The sequence below is a fragment of the Anas acuta genome, chromosome 1 (genome assembly GCF_963932015.1).
Source record: "Anas acuta chromosome 1, bAnaAcu1.1, whole genome shotgun sequence".
NCBI lineage: Eukaryota > Metazoa > Chordata > Aves > Anseriformes > Anatidae > Anas > Anas acuta.
Genome location: NC_088979.1, coordinates 62,924,329 through 62,948,354, shown reverse-complemented (window position 1 = coordinate 62,948,354; position 24,026 = coordinate 62,924,329). Strand labels below are relative to the sequence as shown.

Sequence of the window (24,026 nt, the reverse complement as noted above, 5' to 3'; positions counted from 1 at the left end):
TTTTAGGCTCTGGCCTAAGGCAATGGTGGGGGGATAATCCTGAACCCCACTCTGTGGTGGGTCATGCTGTGAGTCTGTGCTCTGCCTGCTGTGCAAGGGGAAGGCCCACCACAGGTGTTGCACGCACAGCCTGCACATCTCTTCAGCAAAGACTATCTACGTTCGGGTCAGTTCTTTTGTGTTATAGACAGTATTTATCAATTTCCCCAAGTACCTATCTGTCAAACAGCTATCGATGTTTGTTCTGATATTGTTAAGAAACGTTAAAGCTGCCGTGTCTTTCAGAATGAAACAAGATGTCCTTTCACATCTCTTACAGGGTTTTTATTGCTGTTATTGTTGGTTGTTTGCTTGTAACTATCTCTGACAAGTGAATGAATGAGCTGCTGACAATGCTTAGACATACATGCAGCAAACCTTGGGGAAGCCCAGGCAAACCCTTTACTACCCACGACTTCCTTATTCTGCTCCTGGGGTAGCTGAGGCTCTTCCACACACACACAAAATAATAGGTAATTAATTAAATAAAAAATAAGAACGAGATGTTCACTTGGAAGCAGATGTTTCTAGTGGGAAAATACCTCAGGCAAAGGATCCATCCATCCCTTTGGCCTTGTCCCTGCTCAGAAGGACCGGCTGAGTGGGTAGGATATTAGGGTTGGCTTTTGCCTGTGCATTTGCCATTAACCATTCTGAACTTCCCCGCAGTGCCTCCTCATAGCACCCAACCATTGAAGTGAAACATTTTAGCAATGACACAGGTTTCCACTGACCTCTGTGCCAGCCCCCACAGAGCACACCCGCTGTCCCAGGCCTGGAGGCAGCTCTAGAGCACATCAGCAACCCACTCGCTCTAGGGGAGGCACGGGAAGGGGCTTTTGTCTTTTCCAGCCATTGATCACCTCTGACAGCTTCTAAAGATCGCTTCAGCGGTGCTGGATTCTTGGCATCTTTTTTCCTTTTGAAAAAGAAAATGTCTTTCAGTCTCGCTTACCTAGAGCTAATGCATGAATGTATATTAAGAAGCTGTATGTCAACAGATACACGATTTGTCTAGCAGTTAATGAAAAATAAAGTCCTCAAGGACTTCATTATGTCTCACACATTCTTCACTTCATTTCCTACTGTTGCTATTACTGTGCGTCGCACGTCTTAATTAGCTTCCTTCCTGGGGAGCTTTCCTGGTGCTGCAGAGCTCTTCCAGTGGAGATCAGCAATCCAGATGTAGCCACAGAGGGAGAACAGAGGATTTGAGGACAACCATGGCCAACTGGCTGTCTCCCCTGCCCCTTTGCTGGTGGCAACAACCTGATGAGCAGAGGGTAAAATGTGTCCACCCATCAGCTGTGGCACTGGTCAAAGGAAAGTGGGTCCAGTATTAAAATACCAGTATGTGAAATGGTCTGGAGGAGCTGGAGGCTTGTGTTGTCCTTTGCTATGTGTGTGATGGGTGTGTTAACCCCATCAGAAGGACAGGATGGACAGTTGGTGCTGGTGACACCATAAATGATATGCTGGGAGGTGCCTGCTAGAGTCCCCTCATCTCTACTTCCAGAAGATAGCATCTTATATAAATAATGTTTCTCCCATGCTCAAGAGTCACTAAATTTGGTTAAGCTTGACCCCCTAAGCTTTCAAAGAGGAGTCATCTCAAGAACATATGATATGATGAAGTTGTGAAGTGGTTTAACCTCTTTCCTTGTTTCTTATTGTGGCAATGGTCAAACTCCCTTCATACTACACTCAGAGACAGGGGATTGCTCAATGTGTGCTCAATGCTTGCTTCAAACAACAGAAATAACATGTGAAGTTGATTTTTAGTCTGAAAAAAATGTCATTAGCTATACTAAAACCAGATGTTAAGTCTTAAATCCCCTAACATTTTGTTAGGTGTTAGTGCTGAATATTGAGAATACCAAGTTCACAAGACTAGAGGAGGAATCAGTTCAAGCAAATTAAAACCAAAAATCAGAAACAGGGGAAGAGAGTTGGAATTAATTTGGAGATCTCCACCTTTTCAACATTTTCTCTGGAGTACAGGATTGTGGAAGGCCCATCCCTTGGTATTTAGTGTGTACTGTAGAAGAATTTGTGCGCAAGTCCTTCATCTTGGTTATTTCTTTCTTCTACAAAATAGATCTTCCATTGTTTATTTTATGTTCTGCTGCACCACTTTGGGGTTGGGTGATCCTGTCATTATTTTAATCTGACAAAAGCAAGGGCTGCTGCCAAAGGAATTGATTATCCTGCTTTTTCCTCAGCCGCGACAACACTTTCATGTCACTTCCCTTGTTCCAGGCCTAACAGACTGAGATGGATCAGGGAAAGCTACTCATTTAAGCTGTCATTACTTTGTTAGTTTCCAGTCATCTCTGTTCCCTCATCCCTTTAACTGTGTAGCCACATGAGCATCCACGTGGATACAGGGCAGAAAGTGTGAAAATGGGAAAGGAAGGCACGTGGCACCTCACGCTCACCTCAGGAAGTCATGGCCAGGGCACCAACCCTCACCCACAGATATTCTGCAGGCGATGCTGCTGTTGAATTGTGCTCCAACCCACCAAATCAAAATGGTGAGGTGAGGAACGTTTGTGCAAGCAAGCTCCTCTTCCTCCTGGTCATCCCTCAATTTATCCGATTATTTTATTAAGTTGTAATTTTATGACAAAGGAGCACTGGATACTCCGTAAACAATGCTAATAGTATTACCCTTGGTTTAAGTAAGGCTGGAGGGAGTGTCCTGCTCTAAATCTGACTTTGAAGTCTTCCGATCTGCTTAGACACAATTAAATCAAATTGACAGGAAATTTCATGAGAGAGGTTTCCGTAATAGAATTTTTCTCTAACAGAATTTTTCTGCAAACCTTGGGACAAAGCAGGAGAGGCACCAGAGCATTCAGGCAGTGGTGGACTTATGCTGGAGGTACTCCCTTGCCCAGGTTCTCAGGGGAGGGCACTGAGGGAAGAGGCAACTCTGCTTCATTTTACTGTTTATTGAGAAGAAAACAATCTGCAGTAACAAGGAGAGCACTCCTGGTTCAAGCCCTGCCTGCTTTGATGTTGGTGGGGAAAGTAAAGCAGTTCCCTGAACCCTGACATGTTCTGGGAGCTCTTGGTGCCCCCACTGGGCTTCTCTGCCCCATGGAAGCTGGGTGGCTTCTTTTCAGCATCTGCTTGGGGCCATGCTCTGCTTCAAGCACTACCTCTAAATTTTGGCAGATGAGGGTCTTTGATGGCACAAGAGTGCTCCTGAGAGCTGAGCTTAAGTCCATAGCAAAGGACATGTCTGTCTGCTTTTGCATTGAGTAACTTTCTCTCAACACACACCGGAGGTTTCAGTGCAGTACACTGTCAGAGTTAAATGTGTTATTTTTCCTATTTGCTCCTTGGTTAAAGAGGGATCGATGTGCTTTCATGGCACATAATAAAGACATTGCCCATGGGGATCACATCCTCACACCTGGCTCCATTCATCCGCGTATCTGGCAATGCTGCATAGTCACAGGACAACCTGACTGCTGAGCATCCACAAAAATCAAACTCTGATCATCTTGTATCCTCATTAGGGCTACATCCTATTACAAATCCATAACAAATGCAGGCCTGCCTCATTCGTGACCTCATGAAAGTGCTCATCTGCTGTCAATTCTGTCCTTCTCATGGCCTTTGCTTTCCTGTTGAATACATACAACTTGCCCATACTTGCAAACCTTTGGTTATTCATTTCTCTTATGATCTATTGTTTTTCATTTACTACTGAAAGATCAACTCCTGCCTTTGATCAGCCAGTGATGCCAATCACTTCATGTTTTTTTTTTTCAAAATTTTCATTTACTTCTGTAGTGCTCTGTTCTTCACTGTTGTGAAGAATACTTCAAAGACATCTGGACAGCTGCATCAGCATTGGTCCTCCAGACCCCTCTCTGAAATTGTTCTTAGCTGTGATGCCTACAGAAGATTTCTGATGTGCCAAGTCTTTTGTCCCTCTTGCTGATAAGGCTGTCTCTCTGTATACTTTGTCTATATCTATATACTGTCCTCATCTTAATTTGTGCTTTCTTTGGGGCAAGAGCTGTCTTTTTGCTCCGTGTTTATGTGATATTTCTCACAACGGAGCTGTGATCTATAGTGGGAATTCTCCAGCTTTTAATGGCAAATATAATGAGCATTATTAACAAATGTCTCAGTGTAACTTCATCACATAGTGTGGTCGCAGTCTGCAAAAACTGAGTTCCCTCAGGACAACTTGTCTCCCTGCCTAAAGAATGTAGGTGCATCCCAGGGCAGTCCATTTTCAGGAACTAATGGGTTAGGAAAATATTTGGACTTGAGTAATGTTGGGGGCGTGGGGGGCTACAGTGGTCTGCCCTTTCAGAGAGATTTCCTACTGTGCAGACTTCTTGTTAGCCCATCAATTTTGCCATCTCAGAACTCAAACAACGTGGCCCAGAGCAGTGGTTTCCCAAATTCCTTCCAGTTGCAGCACACTAACATAAACAGCATTTGCATGTGGATGTCATAAAAATGACTAATGCCGGCAATCATCGTACTTCACAGCTGTAACGTGACACATGAGCCCAAGCATCCTTGGGGATCTGCTCCGAGCTGCCTGGCTCTGGGGCAGCGGCACACCTCTCATCTAGCTGTGACACAGTGGGCTCGGACAGACAGCAGAGGGTGAATCCAGCTTCCCATGTGCTTGCAGGAGCTGTTTTGCTGCCCGACTCAACAGCACCGGGTACGTGTCCTCTGCCCCGAGCCAGAAATCAAATGCAGGGGGTTGAACAAATAGCATTTTCTCGTTTGGTAGCCGGAAAGTTCGGTGAACTCCTTGGCTACGGCCATTGGCAAGTCTGTCGACAGACATCGGCCCCTGACCTCGGCCATGTACCCAATCATATTTTAACATCTACAATTCTCCAAAGAAGGCTTTAGATGGTTCCTCTAGCCGGGGGACACTCAGTCACACCACGAGAGCGAGGCTGAATGCTGCCATTTTCAGTCAAGAATTTGCAGAGTCGAGGGAATTCGTCGCGGTTCAGCCCTGACAGATTTCTCTTCCAGCAGATGGGGGGGGCGGGGAGGGTTGTGAACCCAATTACATCATCGTACAGCACAGAAAACACGCTTTCATGTCTTGCAGGATGGCTTTCAGAGCCTTCAGCTACCGCTCAGGCTCCCTACACAGAGAGATGCACGTGGTTATGCCCCGTGCAACAGCCACTGCTTCCAAATGCCCTCCCAGCCCATTTGTTACCCACCTTTCACCAAATATAACAGAAGTATAAAGGTCTTCAAGGTAAGACACCCTTGTATGAAAGTTGTTTTAAGATGATTGGTTGCTGTACAGAGTGAAGGAGGGTATAAAGTCATGCTCCCACTGAAGGAACGGAGGGCTGTGGTGTTTTACCAGGCCAGCCAGCTCTGGCAGGAGCTCCACACACACAATATCTAACTATACGGTCCCATGGGACATCACCGCATTGCAAATAGCCTGTACCACATCCAGCAGTCCAGGGAAGGAGGAGCCAGAAGAGTACACAGTCAAAAATGTCTCTTTCCTATGTATAGCACACGCGGGGCAAAGGCTGTTTATCACAACCCGTTAGTGCTGATGTCTGCCTGAAGTGAGTACACCTTGGTTCCTTTTGCAAGCAATTGAACCAAAACATTTTCTTGGCATTTGCTTTCATTCTTCATTTCACTGCTTTATCAGAGATAGAGACAGCAGTACATTTATTTGTGTGCAATTCCCCACAGGTAATCTTCAGTTGCAGCACATAAAACTTAATTTTCCCCAATTGCATGAGATTTCTTATTCTACACAAAGTTGTAAATCACCTCAACAAAGACTCCTTGCCTGCTCAGTGCAGGCAAAGCCTTGCAGTGCTTGAAAAATGACTTCTGTTTTCCCACATGCTCCTTGTACTGCTATTCCAAGGGCTTCTTAGATTTATCCAACCTCGTGCTTTGTGTGGATAACAAAGCAAGATGTGGGGTGCATTTAGGCCTTTTTCTCAGCATCCACCAGAACACTTTTGTAATCAAATTCAGAAAGGAATCATCTTCAGCATCTATATTTATTTTAATGTTTCTTTCATCCTTTTCCTTTATCACATTAAGTTGGAAGGAAGTTCTTTCCTTAAATAAGGCATTATAATATCAGTGCTTCCTTCACAACAACTCTGAACATTACAAATGCAGTACTTTCGAACACAATATTTCTGAGAGTGAATCTCAGAGAATGAGCCAAAGGGCACGATGCAGCATCTAGAAGATGTGGGTCCATGCCACAATGCACGCAACAAAGGTCCATGCAGCAATGTGAGCGTAATATTACCTGGTTCACAGTCTTATTTATAATTACTTGGGGTTACGCACCATTGTTTGGAAGTCTTCTACCTTGAGATTCGCAGACTTGATGTGTATATTTACTCTGAAGTGATCCTTAGCCTTAACTGCTGGTATTTGACCCATCAGTTTTCAGCTAATTCAGATTTGTTTAGGTATTGTTGCATGTCCAAGAAAACAGTAGTACCAGGAGCCTTGTGGGACATGAGGGAAAGAGGTAGAAAGTTGCCAGAAAACGTTGGAAACATGAGGCTTGTCTCTCTGTAAAGCAGGTAGGCTCTGCAGGTATTGCTCAGAGATCGTTTGCAGTCCACACAGCTCTTCTCCAGGTACTGCAGTATTTTTCCTAGCCTGTGCTGAGGTTTTGGCATCCAACTGGCTCAATGTTTCTGCAAGTGAAGAGGTTTCTAGATTTCACCACAGAGCTGCTTCAGAGGGCTTCCCTTCCTCACAGTAACTGGCAGCAACTGTAAAGGGCTCATCCTGCTGCCAGGCATCAGCAAGGTGTGAGGATTACATCTGAGAAGCTTCTGAGAGCACTCCTGAGTCCATCTTAGCCTCTTGCCCTGGCTGCTACCCAGCACGAGGCTGCTCGCACTTCTCCTGCCAGCACCAGTATCTTCTGCCTCAGTGCACGTGGGCACCTGTGCTCACAGAGGCACGAAGGTTTTCCAATTAGCAAGAGCAAGAGCAAGGGAGACTCAGCGTGGCCAGAAACCCAGTGGCTTCCTCCCAGGAAAATGACACTGTCCTTCCAGATCTCCAGTGGCTGTTCCTCAGCTCAGGGACCTTGAGCCTCAGGCCCAGGTACCTGAGTGAACTCCCAAACCACCATACACTTGGTTATTTCCATTATTTTTAGCTGAGAAATATCATCTAGAAACAATCTCTTGATGGGCATCTTGTCAAAACTAGGATGATCCAGGGAAGTGGTTCAGTCCTGATGAATTTCTTTTTTTTGATGATAAACCAGTTTGTCAGTAAACTCCTCACAGCCTCCAACAGGGACTCTTCTGGTGCTGAAATTGGTGCCAGATGGGCACCAGTCCTTCCACCGTTGAAGACAGCTGGAGTTTTGCCACTGACTTCAAAGGAATTAGGATCAAGCCCATGAATTCACGACTGCACTTTTTATTTAGCTTTCTGAATAATTTATAAGTAAAAATAGGCTGGATTCTCCCACTCTTTCTGATCTTGAGTAAAGCTGTGTTTGGTTATTTTTCTTGGTTTCAAAGGAGCTTTGGTGCCATCCTGAGCATCTCATTATGAAAAAGGGTGCCCACAGAGGACAGATAGGAAGAAAAGAGAAGGAAATCCTCAGGCACACTGAAGACGCACAGCAGATCTGAGATTCAGAGATGACAGATCAGAGTAAGACAGTCCTCATACTTGGAGCTGAAGGCTAGATAGCTAGAATTGTTTCAAGGAATGGGGAGGGATGAAGAAAGCACGCTTCTTTTTGGTGAGTTCATTTATTTTTAATGCCATTGCAGTTAGTTTTATTTTCGTTCTTCTCAGCACTTTGGACATTAGCTTCCATAAGATTATTAGCTGCACTTTGCTCCTGAGCAGACTTTGCAGCAGACTGAACATGTTTCTGGGATTCACCAAGCCATGTGTTTGCTCTCTATCACTGCAAACCATTTTCCATCTTAAAACTGTTTGGAAAAAAGGGAAAGAAAAAAAAAAAAAAAAGAATCCCAGTTCACCACCCAAGGCTTAGTGTTTACTTCTGCTGCACGCATCATTTATTTTCATTCTGCAAGATCATGATGACACGCTCGTCCAAGCACATGCTGTTCTAATATGCTACATTCCTTCGGCCTCTCAGTGCGTTAGAAGTGACATTGCTGCTAAATGAGAAAGGCCTTGTAAGACAGGGAAATAGACTGCTAAGTACCACTCCGCTGCCTCTCAAGGAACCATGTTGAGGACAAAAATGATTGGCTTGTGTTTTTCCAGACTGCACAAAAACACGTACATGGATGACCCTGACTAGGAAGGCTATATATTTTGGGACTTCTCTTCCTTCCTTCAGAACTTGCTGACACATTTAGCAGGTTTTGGGATAGGGAACAAGGCTTACACCTCAGCCTGTGAGCAGAGGGACGGGACGCTTGCAGTTTGAGATGTGTCCTAGCAAAGCATTTCTGCAGCTATCATTCTGTATGAATATGTTCAAGCAAACGCCTGTATTGCTCTTCTTGTATGTTCTGGGTGTGTGGAGTGACTGTGCTCCCAGTCACAGCGTGGGGTTTCAGAAATCTGTCCTACATGATGGATAAACCACTTGCAGCAAATCTGTTTCGCATTTGCTTGTCCTTCCCTGACAATAAATTAGAAAAGGCAATACTGGATTGTTGCAGAGATTAACACAAAACCATGAAATAATGCTTTGTATTAGCTATAGTATTTTCTCTTCAACCATGCCACACTAATGATTCCTCATTAGAAGACGGTGCATAAATGAATAATTGAGATAGGGTTTTGTGGCTTCTGCCCTATGATTTTAAATTGTCCATGGAGAACTTGGGAGGCTTTCCCTAAACATTTTTAAATCCGACTATATGAATCATATAAAAGATTAAAAGTATAGATGTATTCAGTATGACTTGTTTGAAGAGCCTTTGGCACAGCTTTGGCTGCTAATATCCCATTAGGAAGCCTTTGCAAGTAGCATCATTTGTGCTAACTTACCCCGTGAACATTTGCAGTATTAGGCGAGGTGTTGTATACTTTTCCTAACACCCATTTGAGTCACAGGGTGGTTTTGCTGCTTGGCTACAGCAGAAGAAAGACATTTACCAGTAGGGACAACAATAAGGAAAAGCTGCCTGAACTTCCTGAAATGCTGCTTTTTGGAGATGAAAACGCTTCCATAGATGCAGTCTTCAGAGGAAACTCGCAGGGACAGAGATTCTTCCATAGCTATGTCCTTACTTATTCAATAACCCCACTGTGCTTCAGAGCATAAATCATAATACTAGCGAAAACTAATTTAATGAGGGCATAAGAACTTAATATTTCCTGAAAGTAACTACTCCAAACTGAAAGCACGGTAATAAATTCAGCCTGTTTATTTTAATCACAGAATCAGCTATGGAACTCCAAGTTGCCAAAGTTTCTGCAAGGCATAAAATGGGGATGTGCGTGATCTGCTCAATATTTATGAACTGCGAAGTATAAAAATTAGCAGTCCCTAGGTGGAAATATTTTCAGTCTTTCGCAGAGACATCGTGAGGAACTTTTATTAATAGTCTTAATTTTCCTTTCTGTTCTCCTAAGTGCTTCCTCTCTAGAACCTTGAGCATGACATTTTTTCCTGACCAGTTTATTCTTTCTATCGAGTATGGATTGATTTGAGGGGTTTTTAAACCTTTTTTATTTAAAAAAGGCCTGAAGTAAATATTTCTGTCTTATGCCTGTATTTGAAGAGCACCACCCTTCAGCTAATTCTTTCTATACAGACAGAAAAGGCTTACAGAGTAAATGAACTGTTGTTTTCCTGAAAGCCTTCATAAACTGCACTTTCTGGTTCAAACTGGCTGCAGCCTAACAAAATACTTGTGGACGTGTGTAACACTGAGGATGTAAGCAATCCTTCCTTATTCAGAGAAGAGCAGCGTTTTAGTCCAATCTGTGGCACTTTGGTCTGTGCCCAACATAAAGCTTGCACCAAAATACGTTGCTAAACCTGGCAGAGAGTGAGGCCAGCTCTTTCACAGGTCTGCACAAGCAAATCCTGTACCCACACCTCAGTGCCTAGAAAGCTAAGAGCATTCAGTAGCAGAGGGAGTCCTGCTGCCCGTCCCCTTTCTTGGAGAAGACAGAGCTGCTGTGGTGGCCGCTGTGCGTCAGTGTCCCTTGGAGGTCTGGACTGCACTGCAGGAGTTTTGCCAGTCCCGTGGATTAGCAAACATGACGGTCTATTTGTCAGGGGAGATGTGGTTTTCAATTAGTCGAGCAGTGGTTTTGGCCTTACACTTGTTTATTGATCGCCCAAAGAAATTATGGTGGCATTGTCCTTTTTTTTTTGCTGGTGCAGTGCTGTTGTGACAACAACAAAAGACTGAAATGCTGCTGTTTCAGACTAGGGCGGCAAAGGTTAATTGTTTAAATTTGACCTAATCTCCTGTGCTTCTACCTTGTTCCATAATAATAATAAGTTCCACAGTAATAGTTTGTTTTTCCAACTAAAACTAGGACTAATTATGGCCCTGCTGAGTGCACACTGGCCAAAAAAGAAGCTTTTTCCTCACTCTTTTTCCCAGCTTCAACATGTATGCAAGTGCATAGTGCTGCCCACTGAAAGTTTACTGCATTGCCTCACATTAGGGTATACAGGGCGGGTTTAGTCCCACCTGGGGACAGCCAGTGCAGATGACAATCGTGTGTGCACATGCACGTGTGTGAGCGTATGTAAGCACATGTAACCCGAAGAGAGAGAGAGAAAGTCACCATAATGTGTTTTGCAGAAAAATGAGGTTTATCTACAGACTAATGAAACAGTAATTTTGGCAGGGAGAACTCCTGAGGTAGTTTAATCTTGGTACCTTTGCTGCCCATACGGTAAAGTCACAAGAAGAATATCTAAAACAGTCCTATCTAAAAGCCAGAAGAAGAGGAAGAAGAAGAAGAAGAAGAGGAAGAGGAAGAAGAAGAACAACAAGAAAAAACATTCTCCCTCAGATCATATTGCACGGACTGGCTGGCTTGAGGCCAAAGCTCTGACAGCTCCTATTATTGTGGTTGGGAGAGCCGCGTGGCTCCCTCATCAGGGTCAGCAGATTTTTAATGAATGCACTCGATTACTGCTCCCTTTGTGGGAAAAGGTTGTTTGGAGGTGAGCGCAGCTCCTTTCCTTCACCCTGGGGATGGAGTGAGGAGACGGGGCCGTCTCCAGCACGGATCCTCGCAGCAGGGAAGTCCTTCCTGAGAAACAGGCAGGAATTCCTCTGTGAGCTGAGGCTGGTGCAGCCTTATCTCAGCACGCAGCACCGCAGGCAGCAGTCACCGAGAGCCTGCAAGCAGTTTCACGGCAGTGTTTCGCTGAATCTCTTACCCAGCAGTGTCCCTCGGCATAGCTGCACGAGGATTTGCATTCCCAGGGAATGCAGGGCTGCTGGGAATGTTTGGCTGGCTCGGCGTTCAAATCCAAGCCTTGTCCCTCTGTAGCATATACTGAGTTTTCTAGGGCATCCCGTTACTACAGAATAGATTTGGGGTAAAACCAGTCCCGCTGCAGTCTTAAGGGCGTTTTGCAGTTTGTGATTAACAGGGCCAGAATTTCAATCATGCACTCTTTTTAGAGGAGGGATCAGAAACCAGCAAGAAAGCTGTGTTCTGGTATTAGGGGTTGTTGTAAGAGTTACAGTCTTCCAGAAATGTCAAATTCCTGCGACTGACTGTGGGTCAGAACTTTCCATTAGGCTTCTCCTCTGGAAGCAGATCTGCCTGAAGATCTGATGACAGACACCAGAAAGCCATGCTTGTTTACATACCCCAAGTTTAAAATAAGAAATTTGCAGTCATGTTTATGTTTAAAAAAGGGTTTCTAAAAGTTCTTTGCAAAGAGACAGCATCACTTGGTCCTACAAAGCAGTAAGCAGAACCTTTCCTCTGGTGCTCCGAGCCTATTTGGGAAGTATTTTCCAGCATCCATGGGCAAAACTGTTTAAAAACAGAGTTCTCTATGAAAATAAAGTGGTAAAGCCATAAAGCATTTGTTATCTTGGCAGGCCAAAATAATTTTTTCATAGTATTTCAGGAAGACTTTGACATTCCCAAAAGTTCATTAGCTTACTTGTTTTGGGAAGGGGAGCTCTTTTTGCCTTTAATCTTCTACCAGTAATGAGATTTACTTTGTTTATATCTATATGAGGCTATTTTTTATCACTCTACATTTAGATGCTAGCTTTCATATTGACCTTTTAAACCAGATTTTACTTTGAACAACAACAACAACAAAAAAGTAATGGGTTTTGTTGTTTTAAAAAGAACAGTTTCAGTGTTAAATTGGATTCCAGCTGGGGGATTTATGATCTGATTCCTACAAGACAAATCAGAGTTTTGATATTGAGAGCTGGAGCGCTGCGTTGACCGTATGGAGCACTGCTGTAAAGTCAGGAAGTTCTAAAGTTTTTTATTTTTAATTCTTTATATTTTCTTATGTCAAAGAATTAAAATCTATTCTTATCCTGCCTGATTGACTTGCTGTAAAATCAGGAAGTTCTAAAGATTTTTTTTATTATTATGATTTTTAACTCTATATTTTCTTACGTCAAAGGATTGAAATATATTCCTCTCCTGCTTGATTTACTAGCAGAGAACTTCCTGACCCTCCGGTGTAGAAAAATATTATGCATATCTGATGTCTTTCTCCTTTCCTCCTTATTAGTTCAAATAATTCAGCTAGACTGTCTCTATCAGTTGGGTAAGCAGAGCTGTAACACCTACTTAAGGGAGGGGAACCATCTGGTTTCCTTGCAACTTGCAGCCTGCTGGCAAATATTAGGTTGTACCAATTTACAGCATGATGAAGTGGGAAATAATGGACGTTCTTGGAGAATCTGAGACGGGATCAGCTGTTACTGGCAAAAATTGGCAGGTGCAGTGCACTGTGCCGGCTGCAAGCACGGTCTCGTGTTGGAGAGTGCAGCTGGGAAAATGGCCTGCTAATTGAATGGTAGCAGGACTCCCAGCAGCTCTGACAGCGGTGGAGCATCACTAATTGGGGGCTCTTGGTTGGCTTGGTGGTGGCTGTCACCGAATCACGGATCCTGCAGGTTGATGCTTTTCTAGGTGCTGGAGCGTGTAGTGCCTCTTCCGTGCAAGTGGGTCCTCGTGGAGTCAGAAGCACTTTCAGACTTGGGAGGGCTGGCATAAGGCTGGTGATGATATCTATTTCTCGTTTGTATTTGCAGTATGGCGATGGAGATTTGGAGCCATAAAAGCTACTCAGTTACACATTTGCTTAACTGCACACTTCTACTGTTATTTTTCCCATATCTCTATTTTTCCTTCTTATATTCAGTTGTAACAGGTTTCCAAATTAGCTCATCATCGAGCAGCAACTATTTTTTTATTTTTTTTTTTGGTGGGAAGAGGGGAGAGGAAGCCCAAGGGAGCCTTGTCCTTGACTGAAATTCTTGCATGCTGCCATATTTCATATAGTGGTTATGGAAACCAACATAGCCGGTTTTCAGTCAAAAATAGTCTGTTACATGCACCTCTGGTGCTGTTTGCCTGCTCCTGGACGTGCCCACAGAGTAAGTGTTGCTCAGGCCTCAGCACCTGAGACTCCTCTCTTCCCAAGGGTGGCATTTCAGTGCTCAGCATCAGTCCCTTGCTGGGGCCAGGGCGGGTGTAGGCTGAGCATCCCTCCTGCCTTCAAGATGCAGGATAAGTGCTTTGACAAGGGTGGCCCAGGTGAGTCCAGCAGGTGCCGTCAGCAAGTTGTGATGGGTCATTAATGTCCCCTCTTCTTTTTTTTTTCTTTCTTTCTTTCTTTCCTCTTTTTCCTTTTCATACCCCTTGTTTTTTTCTTTTTTTCCCTTTCTTTGTCTTTTCTGTTCCTTCTTTTTCCTTTTCCTTTTTCTACTCCCTTCTTTTTTCTTTCTTTCTTCTATCCTTTTTTGCCCCTTCTTCTTCCTTTTCCTTTCTTTTTATCCCTTTCTTTTCTCTTCCTTTTTATTTTTTCCCCCTTTTTTCCCTATATTTCTTTGTCCCTTTTCATCCTTCTCATTTTCCCTTTCCCTTTCCCTTTCCCTTTCCCTTTCCCTTTCCCTTTCCCTTTCCCTTTCCCTTTCCCTTTCCCTTTCCCTTTCCCTTTCCCTTTCCCTTTCCCTTTCCCTTTCTCTTTCCCTTTCCCTTTCCCTTTCCCTTTCCCTTTCCCTTTCCCTTTCCCTTTCCCTTTCCCTTTCCCTTTCCCTTTCCCTTTCCCTTTCCCTTTCCCTTTCCCTTTCCCTTTCCCTTTCCCTTTCCTTCTCCCTTTTTCCTTTTATTTTTTCCTTCTCCTTCTCCTTCTCCTTCTCCTTCTCCTTCTCCTTCTCCTTCTCCTTCTCCTTCTCCTTCTCCTTCTCCTTCTCCTTCTCCTTCTCCTTCTCCTTCTCCTTCTCCTTCTCCTTCTCCTTCTCCTTCTCCTTCTCCTTCTCTCCTTCCTTTTCTTCCTCTTCCTCCTCCTCCTCTGTCCCTTCTCCCTTGCCCTCAGCTCAACGACTCCGCCAAGCAGCTCATCGAGATGGACAAGACGTGCTCAGCGGCCGCCTCCGGCTGCGAGGCGCCACCAGATCCGGCCGCGGCGGTGGCTCTGGGCCCATGTCCTACCCCGAGCGGTGCGGGAGCGGTGGTGTCAGCCCCGCGGCAGGCGGAGGGCAAGAAGAACGCCAAGAAGCGTCACTCTTTCACCGCCCTCAGCATGACCCACAAGTCCTCCCAGGCCGCCAGCAACCGGCACTCCATGGAGATCAGCGCCCCCGTCCTCATCAGCTCCAGCGACCCGCGGGCGGCCGCCAGGATCGGGGACCTGGCCCACCTCTCCTCCAGCGCGCCCGCCCAGGTAAGGCTGGGGTCTGTGGCCTCTTCCAAGGGGACCTGTGCTTGTGCAAAGCTGCTGTCGTTCTCACTTGGCAGGGCTCTGCGTCGGTCTTTCCCATCTATGTGTTAACGACTGGGCAGGTGAGATGAGCTGGAGAACAAAGCCAAATAATTTTAGATTTGATTTGGAACAGAACAAAACAGTTCAGTTGGAAGGGACCTTCAAAGACTGTCAAGTCCAACCACTTCAGGGCTACCCAAAAGTTAAAGCACATTAATGAGGACATTGTCCAAATGCCTGTTGAACACTGACAGGCACAGGGCATCAACCACCTCTCCAGGAAGCCTGTTGGACCACCCTCATAGTAAAGAATTTTTTCCTAATGCCCCGTCTGAACCTGCCCTGGCACAGCCTTGAGCCATTTCCACACGCCCTGACATCGGTGAGCAGGGAGCAAAGACCAACACCTCCCTCTGTGCTTCCCCTCCTCAGGACTTGCAGAGAGCAATGGGGTCGCCTCTCAAACTCCTCTTCTCCAGACTGGACAGCCCAGGTGTCCTCAGCCCCTCCTCACAGGACGTGCCCTCCAGCCCCTTTACCAGCTTTGTTCCTCTCCTCTGGAACCCAATCATTGACTTACAATAATGCAATATATATATTTTAAAGTGATCATACAGTTTGTTTGAACTGTAGTGTATTACAGTTTATATTTCATCACTTTCTGTTTTATAAAGAGATAATCTTGAGTGATCCCATTACCCTTACTCCAGATTGTATTTGCTCTCCCTTAGGGTAACACTACCGATATGAACTTCATGTGCTTGTTACACCTCAGGGACAAAAAGCAATTGTAGAGTAATTATTTCCCTATAGATCACTGGAAGACAAACAAATGTGTTGTAGTTTGGCAAGTAGCTGGCACCTGGCAAGTAGCTGCCGTTCAGAAACACTCATCAAGGTTTCAAACAAGCACATGTGCTGATTGTGCAGGCCATTCCCTCCTTCCCCCCTCGAGAATGCCAGCAGATCTGACAAGGGACTTCTGGACCACCGCTGCCAAGGGACGAGCGAAAGCAGGAGACAAACCCACCAGGGACACGCTGAAATCCCAAGCAAACACCTGCTGTTTCTGCAGACAGCAAAATGCAAATGGTAATTTGCAGTTTGAAGGCGTAGAAGAAAGTGGTAAATAATGTTAATCCCAAACCTCTTCTGCCTTGACCTTCCTGCAGAGTCGTCTATGCATGGTGTGTGCAGATTAGCACCTCCTAAAATAATGAATACCTGAAAAAAACACAGGGATCAGTTGCACTGGCAGGACCAGGCGTGCACATCTGAAACGAAGCATCCACCTGTGTTTTGTAGTGCACTTGGAGCAGACCTGAAGTGAAAAGCCCTGAAACGCATTTCCTGGGGGCATCAGGTCCTCATTTCCCTCAGTTTCCCTCTATAGAACAGCCCCTCTTGTTCTGCACTGCTTGCTAATGCACAGACAACCCAAACATAACAGGGTCTGCCCACAGGGCAGCCAAAACGATGTGCCAAGGGGCTGCTCTGGAGGTCTTCGCCTCCTCTCAGCCCTCAGCAGGAGTGTGAAGGTGATGATACGGCCCTGCACAAAGCAGCACACGTGCCAAGATGTACCGGGACATCTGCGACGCAGCGCAGGCTCTAGATGTGAGCGAGGGTCCCAGGCTTGTCAAGTAAATGACACCCACATTTTTGGCACTTGAAGTGACACATTTGGACTTTGCAGAGATGTGTCAGCCTGCGGCTTTTCTGTTCTTGTACTAGCCGAGGAGAGAAGCGTGCACACTCTTTGCCAGAGTCATGTGAAAACTCGGTCTAAGCTAGCATACCACAAAAATTAGACGGGAAAGCAGAAAGTGCCTTAATTACTCTCCCCTACTTTGGCAGAACAACTGTTGTGCAAAACCCCATTCATTTTACAGGCCATTGTAATGTTTGTGTGCAAGTGATAGGGGACAAGAAGGGGCCCGTGTTCCCCATTAGAAGTTTTGAAACCCAACCCAAAGGAAGGTTGGTTGGGTCGTTCACTGCAGAGAGGAGGGCATGCCATCTGTGTCACAGTGCTGAGCACAGCTAGGGCTGGGGGACAACAAAGCCCCTCCAGTGGTGACAGACGGACACAGGGACAGTGCTGTGGCACTGGTTTGGGGATCTTTTGTCCCAGGCTTACAGGCAAGGCAGCTGTGGAGGTGCCTCGATCACTGCTGCCAAAACAAGCACAGCCAGAATCCAGGCAGGGTAAGAAGAGCCTTGGTGAGAGGGATCAGCCTCAGCGAAAAGAGGTTTCCCTCTGTCAAAATGCATTATCGCAGCCCAAAAAGGACCCAGCCTCCAGGAGAGTGGCATTTGCATGTATGAATACGTATGTCTGCTTTTAGGGGCCTTACTATTTTCCGTCTGGTCTGAGGGATTTAAAAATTTACATTTTCAAACTTTGCTATGAATATAGATCTATTGGGAGGAAAAAAAAGTGGAGCTGACATTCTCATTATATTCTCCTGACCGTAGGAACAGCCTTCAGAAAAATGCCTCGCTGCTGTAAGACTTGCAGTAAAATCACAGGAGCTACCAACATGAATTCACCTGCTTTCAGCCCCTTTTGATAGGTCTGCAAAGAGTCCAGAGTTTGCCTCTCACAAAATGAGCACTGAAATTGTGCTTATATACATTTATGTGTCTATTAAACCTGTAATTATATGTACATTTTTAATCAAAGTGTCAGAAATTCAGCTCCTTCTCTGCCAGCTGCTGAGACCTGACATGGCTCTGGAACAATTAGCACTGCTACAGCCTCAGACAGAAGATCAGCTCAGCATTTTTGTTTTATTCAAGTGTGGATAAACGCCAGCCAAAATAGGACAACCAAGGGGCCTCTGAGGTGTCGCACTCAGGTGTTCAGGGCACTGAGAGTCTTGTCTTTGTGTTGGTTTTGTTCTCAAGTGTGTTTGGCAAATGCTTTTTAGCTGCCAAACTGACCCGTGAGCTCGGCCACAAGAAGTCTCACCTTCTCTTTCCTCTCTTGCCTGCCCAGCAAATCATCCTCACAGCCCTCAAGTGGTCCTCTCTGTAACCATCTCATGCCCCTGCTGGTTTGCAGCAGCAAATTCAGCCAAAGTGTGTTTTTATAGGGGGAAACAACAAATTTACAGTTTCAGCGCTGACTGTCTAGCAAATTTATGCCTTTCCTTTCACCAACAGAATCTAAATCTGTGTCACTGTGTCTTTATATCATGTCCTTGAAATTTCCAGGCACTTTATCGCTGTTCATTCAAAAGGATCTCCTCGTAAAAAGAAGTAAGGGAATTTTGTTCAATTTAGTAGGCATGAGCATCTTTGATTCAAGCCAGGATCAGTGTTGAGCTGAAACCCAGGGGGTTTCTACCTTTTTTAAAAGTTCAACACGCGTTTTTTTTCCTACAGCCTATTCTTAGAACAAGGAGAATTCAATCGCAGAAGTTCCTGAACAGCATCCACTGCCCTACCTCAGGCAACTGACCCATGCCTGGTGAAACCCTGTTCCTAATATTGGCATCCATTTCCCCTGCAGACCTCCACCTGGAGCACCTGCTTTCTCTCTGCTCTCTTGAGACGAAACAGAGACTTTGAAGGCTGTAGGAACTTAAAAATCGAGGTGCAAATTTTAGATGTTTCAGTAAATGTGGAATATATTCCACCCCTTAAAAGCGAGTTCATGCATAGTACTATATTCCTGTGGCTTTTGTCAGCATTTGTGAATTGAAACCAGACTCTCACGCAGAGCTGACATGTTTTTTGTTTTTATGAGTTGTTAGACTATAATAAGCCTCCTGCTTCTCCAGGGGGGCACGGATTTATGCATCTCGAGCACTGACATGCAGACCAGAGTACGAACTCCCATGCTTTGAAAGTACTTCTGCATATCATTAATTCAGTAATTGTGGCCTGCTTGCCTTTGATAACGTGCTCGTTGTTCTGGAAGCAGAACCAACCCAGCTGGTTCCAAAAAGCCAAGATGCTATTTTGAGAGTCTAAAAAAATATCTTAATTGACTGCCAACCTAGGGATGCTCAGAGGTAGAAGGATCAACTTCAAACCACCTCAGCTGGATAAAATAGTGACTGCAGGACCACAATAGCCAGGATACAAAGCACTTATTGACAAAAGGGCAATGCTGGAGTCTTCCTTCTGCTTGCAGCCAAATTTGCTGGTTGTATGCTTTTTGTTGCATGCCGAGTATCGTTCAGTGAATGTAAGACCTCCATCTAAAAGGTGATAGTGTCTGCCCGTCATGCAGGATGCCCCATCATGCCGGCAAAACAGATTTTTATTGAAGATGTAAGTGGTGCTGTGGGCCTGTGATGGAGCAGAAGCTGAATTAGGCTGCAGGCGCAGAGGAGCCACTTGTAACTGAGATCCCCAGGAGAGGAGGGAAATTCCCCTCTGGCTGGTAATCGTGCCTAGGCCTCAGGTGGCTGGTCCTGCTTCCATTTTCACCCCTTATGAATTATTCGTCCCTGCTATTGGGAAAGGTCAGAGGTCGGTAGCGCTCCAAATCCCCTGGTTTTGGGGAGAAAATGCATCTCATGAATAATGAAGCCCGGCTTTGCGCGCACCAGGACCGCAGCTGAGAGAGGAAGAAAGAAAGGATCCTCCTGGCAGGAGGAACTTGTGGTGTGAGCGTTTTGAACGACTCGTCACCACGCGCAGGAAATCCGCTTGTATCTGCGGGTGTCAGTACAGGCTCCTAACCAGAGGCCACATGTTCAGGAAAAGCTGAGAACAATGTCTTGCACGCTCCCAGTCCCAAGCAGTGACAGCATGTGAAATGAAAAACCTTCCTTGAAGTGTCTCCCCGAATAAATCACTCGGAAGTGCGACTCCTTATCAGTTATTTAGGAGCGCTGGGTTTTAGCTGAGAAAATGTAATAGCAGAACTCTGGTTGAGCCTTGGCTGATAGCCTAAATGTGCTGACCATGAGAAGCATACAGATTGTATTTAACATCCAAAGACTAGCTATGAACCTGGAATTTTCAAGCGCACAACAGGCTCGGAGAAAAGAAGAGAAATTCAAGTGTTTTTCAGCTCAAAATTCATTTTTTGGTCTGGATTCCAAATCCAGTGTAAGACTTTGCTGAAGTCTAACCAAATCTGCTCTATGGTCTCTGTGTATTCCCAGCTCCACTCTAAATTATTTAGACCCGGAGCTAAACATTGCCTGTTTGTTGCACGTCCATTTTAAATAACTTTATGGAGAACTCTTGTTGGAGTTAGGAGGTGGGAAGGAACTGAGGTTTTTTAAGGAGAGCATTTTGGGCAGGCATGCGAGCTTCAATTTTTTATAGCTACCAGTAGGTCTTTAAATATGCTCTGTGTGTATTAGGATATATTACATTATTTGTCAAAACTGCTGCAAATGAAACACACGAGCTGACTACATCTATTGACCGATTACATAAGCTACTGAGAATCCAGGTCAAAGCAGGATCGCCTTTCAGAAGCTACCAGCATGCAGACAATGGGTTCTTTTTATCCTATAATTTGTCTCATCACAAATACATTTTGAAAGATTTTTCAAGAACCACAAAATCTAATTTTTGACTGGATCGAGGCAGAGAAGTGCTTTAGAAGGGTGTTTATTCAACTGTGCATGAAATCCTCTTGCCTGTAAAACAAAAACAACGCTTTTTTTTTTTTTTTTCCAGATGCTCCTCAGGGTAGTAACCCAAAAACATTTTACCACTGAAATCATTTTTGCACAGGGCGAATCCCGAGGCTTCACGCTACCTGCCAGTCAGCTCCTGATTTGGAAGACTCGAGAGCAAGCAAGGCAGCCTCTTGGCATTTACACTGCACTGCAAAATGCTGTCCATCCGACACACTCCGTGTGTACATGCATGACATTTTAGCAGAAGTGACCGCAGTGTGTATTTTCCCTCTTTGTCTGTGTGGGGTTTTTGTTTATTTGTTTACTGCTACCATCTCCCTGGAGGGGGACTTCCTACAGGAGCCATCGCACAGGATCCTGATGAGTTTGTTGTTCAATTATCAAGAGGGTAATTACGAACTCGGGATTAAATTAACATGTTTTAGAGGTCAAGCCTTCACTTTAAGCTTCCCTGTTTCTCTGCCTTTGATTTTTTATGTTGTTTGATCCCCAAATTGCAAGAATCTATTTACTCTAAAACCATTTAAACGCCCATAGGGGAGAGCTAGACACCAGTGCTTAGTGCTGAAAGGGTTATTCTGATTGAGAAACAACGCTGAATAAAATATAATTCTCATGATGCTCATCCACATAATGCTTAATTAAGCCTCATTTGGGGAAACTGAGAAGCTGCAAACCAGAATAATCAGCGCTCTTATGGATGGCAATGTCAGATGAACATTTGGAAGAAGACAACAAAAAATATTTGGGCTTCTCTCTCTGATTTACAACCATCCTTAGACTGCAGGATAGTGGCTCTCTGTAACTCCACGATCTACTCACAGAAGACATGGTCTAGAATTTTTGACCTGTTACGAACCAAAAAATAATCGGGGCCAATGTGGTGCTAGAACAGGCTGGCATCCCCAGCTATAGTCACTTACTGGCTGTAAGAACCTCTCAGTAAATACTAAATTAGAGAAATTTAGCTCCAGTTTTTTGCAGGAAGGAATTTACGCAGCTGCAGCTGCCACCGTGCACATTTGTTTGTTTTTACACACACACCATTAAGGAAGAGAAAGTCTTACTTTAGAATTGGAAAGTCCATTTCTGCTCCCGCTTTGGTAATTAGCATTTGATGAGGCTATTTGATCTTGCGTGTAACACTTTTCATCAATACTTGGTGGCACCGCCATGCATTAAGTGCTTATACATTATTTCTAGGAACATTAGGGCCTGGAGTGATTGCCAGAGTCATTGTTTTATGGAGTCAGTGAATTAGAGAAACAAGTCACAGGAATCTTAAAGACCATTAGGCTATTTTTTGTGGTAGTTTCAGAGGACGGTATATCAGCCTATGTGAGCTGAATGTTTGAGTGTTTTTCTCTTATTATAAATACTAAAGAGAAATTTAAAGTAAGCTGTAAATATGCATTCGTGACATTAAAAGAATTTTTCCTGTGAATTAATGAATGTGATAAGTGCCCCGTGGTGAGACAGTGCTGGATTCGCTTTGAAGTCAAAATAGAGATTTCTGCTTGGTGATTTTCTCAATGATAAGAACATTCGTCTGATAGCAGCAGCAATTATTTTTCCGTGAAGGCTGCTGCAACCTGCAATATCACCATACCCTGCTCCTACTTTTATCACTGTCTTCATGACTTCTATTCCCCTCCAAGTCTGAGTCCTGTGCTTTCGCAAGACACTTCCCTAATCCCCGTAGGCACCATGTCTTTTCAAATTAAACCACAAATATGGCCTTAAAGTACCAGCGAAAATCTAAAGCGAATCTACAAGGGAGAGAAAAAGATGCTTTTATGCTGGAAGTCCAGAGCACTGATCTTCGTGCTTTCGTAGAAGTATGGATGGGAAGAGAGAAAGGCAATGAATTTGAAATGAACTTTCAGCCCAGATGAGTGGTTATTACCTTTAATTTCCTGGTCTCTGTGGGCTTGTCTGTAATGTTTTGCCAGGCTGGTTGTTTTTAAATAGATGTCAGGGCTGACACAAGAGGCAGCAACTTCTCAGCAGCGTATTATTTACTCAGGAGTGTATGCTATAAACTGTAATAGAAATATATCATTACATATACATTAAAGTGTGATTTGTTTTGATGCTCCTGTAGTTCTCGTGTAAATAATACTTACCAGCTGGAGGAGGAATGAGACCCGTCTGAGCTTAGGCACATCTCAGTGACTCCTGAGGAAGTCGTGCTACTCATTCTCTCCAGGAAATGTCGACCCACCGGCTGCACGGTCACCTGGAAAGTTCAGTCTTGTCAGCTGGCTGTGGGTCTCTTCCTTTCAGATGCAACCCAAACAATGGCTGATGCCATTACTTATTTAAGTACCTAAAAGTTTTATTGAAGTCATCTGGGGGTATTACTCAGGATTTAGCCTTCCACGGTACAGAGACGTAACTCTGCTGTGCATCACAGAATCACTGAGGTTGGAAAAGACCTTCAAGATCACCAAGTCCAACCAAGACCAAGCAAGTCCCACCATTAAGCCATGTCCCTTAGTGCCACATCCTCATGTCTCTCAAATACCTCAAGGGATGGCGACTCCACCACCTCCTTGGGCAGCCCTCTTCAATGCTTGGCCACCCTCTCCATGAAGAAATTCTTCCCTATATTTGATCTAAGCCTCCCCTGGAACAACTTGAGGCTGTTTTCCTGTCCCTTGACATCTGAGAAAAGTTTGACACTGTCCTCACTGCAGCCTCCTTTCAGGTAGAGAGTGATGAGGTCTCCCCTCAGCCTCCTCTTCTCCAGACAAAACAGCCCCAGGTCCCTCAGCTGTTCTTCTTAAGTCTTGTTTCCTAATCCCTTCACTGGGTGTGAAGGAACAGGACTTGGTGTGGAGGTGTCCTTAGTGTGCCTTTGGGCAGGAGCTTTTCCAGCTGGGCCCAGGCTGTCCAGGGGAAGAGGAGAGCTGTTGCTGTGGAGCTGAGAGCATCAGGCTTTGTGAGTGGTACTCGGAGGATGCCAGATGGAAGTGGGAGCATGCTAAGAAGTCAGATTTGGCTGTACAGTGACCTAAGTACCTGGGATGAGAGTTGGCAGTGTCTAGTTCAGAAGGCTGCACACCAACGTTAGGGTAAATGTCTTAATCAGGAGGTGAATGGATGGATGTGGCACACCGACCTCCCAAAAAAGTATTCAACAGAGAACAAAGTATCAGAGCACTGCCTCCGATTCCCATTCCCCGTAGCAGAGGAAGAAGAAAAGAGGGCATGTTTAGTATCTTGTTCCTTAGATCACAATAGCAAAAGGAAAACCGGGCTCCAGGGCTAAATAAAAAAGGAAAACGAACTAAGCCCTGCTGCTTGCAGGGGTGGAGGAAGGCCTGCTGTGTGCTGCAGGAGGGCTGTCGGTGGTACCAGTAGCTGCAGGGACCCACACAGACTGTGCAAAGGGAAAGGGGAAAGGTAAGCTTCCACAAAAGTAATCAAAAGCATGAAAAACTAACAGCCACATCTCACAC

At 44.9% G+C, this 24,026-nt stretch overlaps 1 protein-coding gene across 1 annotated transcript in view; it reads left to right on the top strand.

Moving 5' to 3' along the window:
- The window catches only part of SH3RF3 (SH3 domain containing ring finger 3), a 232,232-nt gene that overhangs the window by 164,060 nt on the left and 44,146 nt on the right, over window positions 1-24,026 (top strand). The window contains exon 4 of the mRNA XM_068679318.1: window positions 14,561-14,908. Coding sequence (XP_068535419.1) covers window positions 14,561-14,908 — 348 coding nt within the window. The remainder of the gene's footprint in view (window positions 1-14,560; window positions 14,909-24,026) is intronic.